The sequence below is a fragment of the Loa loa genome (genome assembly GCF_000183805.2).
Source record: "Loa loa unplaced genomic scaffold supercont3.327, whole genome shotgun sequence".
Classification (NCBI taxonomy): domain Eukaryota; kingdom Metazoa; phylum Nematoda; class Chromadorea; order Rhabditida; family Onchocercidae; genus Loa; species Loa loa.
Genome location: NW_018108507.1, coordinates 49,912 through 56,597, shown reverse-complemented (window position 1 = coordinate 56,597; position 6,686 = coordinate 49,912). Strand labels below are relative to the sequence as shown.

The following is a 6,686-nucleotide window of genomic DNA, read 5'->3' as shown; positions in this document are numbered from 1 at the left end:
ATATATATATATATATATATATATATATATATACGTGAAAAAGAAAAAATAGTCAAAAAAAGATAATAATAATAAAAACAAATTATATGAAAATTTGTATCTTTTACAAGAATTGATAAAAATTCCTTTTTTTTCAAAGTAAACATGTTAGCCAACATACATAACCCATCAAGATAATGTAGACAAAATTGGCAATATTAGCCTAAGAGCCATAGACAAAATTGGCAATATTAGCCTAAGAGCCAAGTCCTCATTTAATGAATGAACTAAGACCTGTAACATACATCCCAACTAAAAGTTTTTTAACCGCAGCCTCCTCCCTGAAAGTTTTGCTTTTTTTTTGCTTAATAAATGAAATTTAGGAATAAAAATTTAAAATTTAATAATATCTTGTGATAAGTTTAAAATATAATATGTGGCCTTTTTTTTTAAAAAGAAAAAATTAAATTGTGAAATTGTAACAAACTTATGAATTTTTGGTGAATCACGATATACAATATAAAATAAAGTGAAAATAAGTAAGGTAAGTATTCCATGAATGTAATATGTTGCTGGCCAACCAAACGATGATACACATAAGGCTCCCGATATAGGCATTGTAAACAGTGGTCCAATCTATTAAAAAAAGAAAAAAAGAAGGATAATCTAATTTCTAAATCTATGAAGAAAAAATAAAACAAAAAATTTAATCTGCAAAAAGATAAACAATAATTTGATCTATGATTTACGAAAAAAAATTGGAAAATAACAAATATTTATCACAAACCTGTAAATGACACATTATTAATGACATATACATTCCACTATCGGCTAATAATGACCACTGTGACGTAATCGTGCCAACGGTTGGATAAGCTGATGCATAAGCAAATCCCTTAAAAGATGAGATTAAACTGAATTAATTTGCATGTTAGGAATGATATATATGCATGTATGTGTGTGTATGTGTGTGTGTGTGTGTGTGTGTGTGTGTGTGTGTGTGTGTGTGTGACATTTGTTACTTTTTCTTAAATACTAATAAATTTTCCCTTTTTTTCTTGTTCGAATTTATATTATAATTGATTAGGTTAATGTGAAATGTGCCATATATTTGTTCATATTCTCGTATTATTTCCACTGAATACATGATGGCAATAATATACCGTACTTGTATGATTTATCGATGATCGTATAACTTATCGAGATTATCATCTATCAAGGACATGGACTTATCAGTAAACTAATATAACCTATCAAATAACCCTATAACTTATCGAGATTGCCATCTATTAATGGTATGTCATATCAATAGACTAATATGACTTATTAAAAATCCTATAATTTATTGTTGGATCAAAATAATTTATTAAGAATATTCTTGAAAAAAAGTTCCTTTCTTTGTTTATTTCATACCGATTATAATTCATTATGATTGAAAAATTATCAAATTTGTGAAATTTATCACCACTTTGATTATTAGTAATTGGATAAACCACATCAATTATCTATAAGTTAATCATACGATTTATTAATGGCCAATTGAATTAAAGGTGGTTATATGATCTGTGTGAAATATATATTGATTTATTCCTGTATTCCTCTCTGACGATTTCTTGAAAATTTATCAATGAGTAATTTTAAAATTTAATAGAAAAGTTAAACAATTTGTTTCTTTTTTTCATACTTCCAAAAATCGCATAGCGAAAAGAAATTCAAATCCAAAATTAGCAAGCCAAGGGATTAAAAAAGTAGAAATTGCTGATATCATTCCAAATAATGTAAACAATTTCCTGAAAATATTTTTCAGCTCAAAAAGTTCCCACTCTCTTCACTTATTTCATATCATTATGATATCATAAATTGTCATATTCTGTGAATTTCATCATTATCAGTAGTGGATAAACAGTGTTAAAAAATATATCGGAATTTAATTGAGAAAAATTAAGCTGGAATAAAATTCGAAAAACTTACCTAATTGTTAATTTTTCTTCAAGTAAAATTACTGGATAAGTACCTATAAGATTACCGATAGCTGTTGCCGAAAATAGTAAGCCTTTTTCAGTTTTCGTGAAATAATACTTTTTTTCCGATAAGACTAAAATTGAATTGATAACATTCCCACAAATGAATTATTAATTGTTAATTGGTGCTAATTAACTATTAATTATCTTACAATTGTATGATACCATTCACAAATCTTTCTTAAAATTAATCATTATTCATTCGTAAAATATTATCACTCATATTGGAATTTATCACTACTCATTCATGAAATATTGTAACTCATATCAGAACAATTTACTACATTGTCCTTAACAATTTATTACTTTCCTGATTTCAAATATACTTTTTGGATATTCAAATATTCTATTTGTACTCAAATATACTATTTTAATACTGTATTGGTTCTAATTTTAATTCATTAATTAATTTTTAAAACAAAAAATTTTTTAATTCAAATTAAAAAAATTAAAAACGAAAAAAAGAACAAAACATTAAAAAAGAAAAAAAAGGAGGCGGAAAAAAAAACTTACATGATTGTTCCGCCGTTAAATTGGATGTTTGCGCCGTTTCATCAGACATACAGATAATTGTAAAATTTAAAATCAATGTATTACTGACAATAATAGAAAGTGCTAATATTGAAATGATTAAAATCAAATATCGTGTATGATTTGCATAATACATTGGTTTAAAATGAGAAAAATGTATCTAAAAATAATGAAAAAAATTTTTTTGATTTTAAAATAAATGAAAAATCATTGAAATACGCAAAAATTATGATATTTTGTTTTGATTTCGCCTTTTTTTTTGATGTAAATAATTCAATGATGTTTGATGTCAATAAATGGAAGAGAAGAAGAAGTAATTGATAGTGTTAATGAATGATAACCTATTTAATCAATATACAAAAGATATGCAACTTAATCCTTAAATGATAGTGCTATTAATATCATTTAATATAGTGAGCTTTATCAAATTTGATAATATACCACTGATAGGATCTCCCATACCAGATAGATCTCAACTGAAAGGTCAAACAAATTGTTTGTACGGGTAAAATAGGGTCTTTAACCTACCGATAAACACCCTAAAGAGAAGGATAACTCTATTTTTAAACCTGGGCAAATGGAACTTGTTGTAAGGTCATCCATCTAAGAGAATGGTATTCTAACAAAACCTAATCTCTTGAGGACATCACTGTCACCATCCTAGCTTCCTAGATTCTGCCAGATGAATCTTAGGTAAAGCATGTTATATATCACCTAAAAAAAGAAAAAAAATCCATTGCAAAGATTGGAAGGATACACCAAACTAGCATCACTATCTTGTCACGTTTCCGGATAGAGCTCTTCGAAATGCTTAAAACCATAATAATGTTGATTCATCATTGTGATAAATCGTCAACATTTAAATATAAACAGTTAAAGTAAATGTAAATTTTAGGAAACTAAATTTAAAAAAAAGAACGAACAGTATTAAACTTCGACAAAAGTTGCATAGGTGAACTTTACCGAATCGATCTTTTAATGATTAATTTCATTTTCTGTCTTTTTTCTCGTCACAGTAATTGATTTTTAAAATTTTCCAACCCACCATGCACTGCACAAAATATTTCGAACTCAATAGTACTTTTTATGGTAAAAGATAACATCGTCTAAAAATATTCTTACAAAAACAAAAAAAAGTAAAAATAAATAAATTAACGAAATTTGACAACACTTAAAGAAAATATCGTAGCTCATTTGAAATGTTTCCCTTTTTTCTTTTTTTTTTGAAGAAATTGTTTTTTTAAAAAAGAAGAAGAAAAAAGAAAGAAGAAAACGGAAAATTGAAACTTTTTTTTGATGAAAAAAGATTGAAAGGAATAAAATTTCAATTAGGTAAACATTAAGGTTTATTTCAGATTTGAAAAAAATAAAGAAAAAAACAGGGAAAAATGTTTTCTTTTTTCGAAATAAAAGCAAATTTTTTAAAATTTTTATTAAATAAAAGGTAATAAAGAGAGAACAAAAATTAAAAAAGAAAAAAGATCGAAAAAAAAAAACAAGAAATAAATCAACGATATTTCACAGCACTTAAAGAAAATAGTTTATTCGAATTGCTCCCACAGCTTATGTAAATAAACGTCATTACAATTTAGCCATTTTTTCGAAGTATTTTATGCCAAAGTTTTTTTTTTTAATTTTAATTTAAAATAATACATTCGAATACGAAAAAATATATATGCATAATATTAATGTAATTAACTAAAAAAGGCAAACAAAAAAAAGGCAGTATTTGATTACATTTTAGAAGTAAAAATTATAATCGAATTTGATTACATTTTAGAAGTAAAAATTATGATCGAATTTCTGCATACATCAAATATTTCACAAGAAATTTTCAAATGATTGATTAAAATAAAATGATTTATGATATTCATAAGGTTTTATATTTCTTCATTTCTTTTCACTTCAAATATATACTCAATTTTTTTTCAATTTATTTTATAATTTGTTTTATTTATTTATTTTTACTTTTAAATCTATTTATTTTGCTATTTTTTTACACTACGACTTCTTTCTCGTTTTTTTTCTTACATTTTAGAATACTTTCAAAATTTTTCAGCAAAATTATTTATTTTTAAAATTTTAATCGTACCAAAATAAAATATATCCATTAGTAAGTGATGATGCCTAGCAATTAAAAGGAAGAAAATAAAAATAATTTTCAGCGACATTTCGATGCTTCGTTTGATTTATCATATATTTACTAAAAAAGAGGAAAAATTCTTGAAATTTCTATTTTCTAAAATTAAATAAATATGACTCATATATTTCTAATCATGCAAAATATTTCAAATGTAAAATTTAAAAAATTGAAGCATTTGAAATGATGCAATAACACTATGACTACCTAAAATTATTACAGTATAACTAATTTAAACATTTATTTTTTTCCTCATTATGGTTAATTGGTTTCCTACAGGTAAATAACATATGTACTGTTGAAAATTGTTAAAACACCAACAATCAAAAGTATTCATTAATTTATTCCGAAAATCTTCTCGCCCCGTTCCTCTTACCTCCAATCAATATTTCATCAATCAATCAATCCACCAATCAATCAATCAATCAATCTATCTATCTATCTATCAGTCAACCATCCAATCAATCAATCAATCAATCAATTTATCTATCTATCTATTTCCAATCCCTTTTCTATAATTGAAATAAGATTACCAGCAATTTCTATCATGTTACTTTATTTATTTCTTCCTTAAAATATAACAACTTAAATTAAATTTAAACTGTAATAATGTTTATTTACTATCAATGTTTTTTTCTCACTTTTCTCTCTATCCTTCCGTCTTCCTCTCTTTCTTTTTCTTATTTTTTTTTCAAAACTTATTTTTTAATTTGATTAAAAATATAAAATTTTCCATTTGATAATGCTTTTCAAGGAATTTTTTAAGTGAATAAAAAAGAAGTGATACGAGAAATGATAAATGATAAGAGAAGAATGCAACTTTTTATAGGACAATAACTAAAAAGAAGAAGAAATAAATTTAATTCTAACAAAGTAATAGCAAATTGAATGGAAAAAATACGGACTTAAAATAGTATTTTAATACAGTAGTAATTTTAAAAAAAACCAAAAATTTGGAAATTATTTTGGAATACAAAAACAAAAAAACGGAAATTAAAATAAGCGTTTTTAAAATTTCATTTAAAATGAAATTTAAATTTAAAATAAAATAAAGATGAACGAATTTTAAAATACATGTTTAAAGGAAATAAAAAAATAAAGAAGAGAAAAGAGAAGAGAGGAGAAGAGAAGAGATTTGTAAGATTGTTTGAATATTTCCTCAAATATTTACAACCTTAACATCAAATACTTTATTTATTCCCTTTTATTTATTCTTCTTCTTTTATTTTTTATTTTTGTTTTTTTTAATATGATTTTGTTGTAGTTTTATTTATAAAATGCATCATTATTTGTAATAGTTTCAGTACTACTGAGCTACTGATAAGTATATGTGAAGTGTCAATACGTCAAACACGTAATAATACGTGTCGCATTTTTGTCAAAAACAAAAAACAAAACGACATACGTGTGGAAGAGTATGTGAAATAAACTTAAAATCAATTTATTATATTTCAATCTATTAATCAATAAAATTATTTCGATCATATGCTCCAATCGATCATCGCATTTCAATCGATCAAACAATAAAATGAATCCATCCAATCATAATTTTTGTTTGGTTAATTTGTATGATTTCAGGAACATAAACATTCATCTATCTAATGCTTACTAATCTATTTTTTTTAAAATTACTACTTAATAAGATACCGAAGAAGTCAACCTAAAATGCAAATAGTAAATTTTAAGAACAAATTAAACTAAATTTGAACTAAACTGATAAATCAAAGAACCATGAATACTACTACTACTTCTAGTGTTAGCAACAGATTACATTAAACAGTTCACTTGATCATTGTCAATTCACATGCACAATTTAATTCATTGTATTTATAGATGAAAGTAAAGAAAGCAATACTTTCAAAGGAATGGTCAAACGGTCACTATTGAATTGGACAAATTCATCCTTATTACATCGATTTAATCTTACCTTATTGATTTATTACAAATGTCGAATAGATTATAATATGGTGTTATTATCTTCTTCAAGAACTTCATTTGTTGATTTATGGGAAAAG

The 6,686-nt window shown here is 24.6% G+C and overlaps 1 protein-coding gene across 1 annotated transcript; it reads right to left on the bottom strand.

Moving 5' to 3' along the window:
- Window positions 1-466: 466 nt before the first annotated feature.
- On the bottom strand, window positions 467-2,566 carry LOAG_10868 (hypothetical protein; the record flags this gene model as incomplete). Its single annotated transcript, XM_020448248.1, has 5 exons — window positions 2,514-2,566; window positions 1,951-2,074; window positions 1,664-1,769; window positions 767-874; window positions 467-615 (listed from the first exon to the last, which is right to left on the bottom strand). Coding segments are annotated over exons 1-5 (534 nt in total), but the record flags the coding sequence as incomplete, so codon positions are not given.
- Between the last annotated feature and the right edge of the window lie 4,120 nt (window positions 2,567-6,686).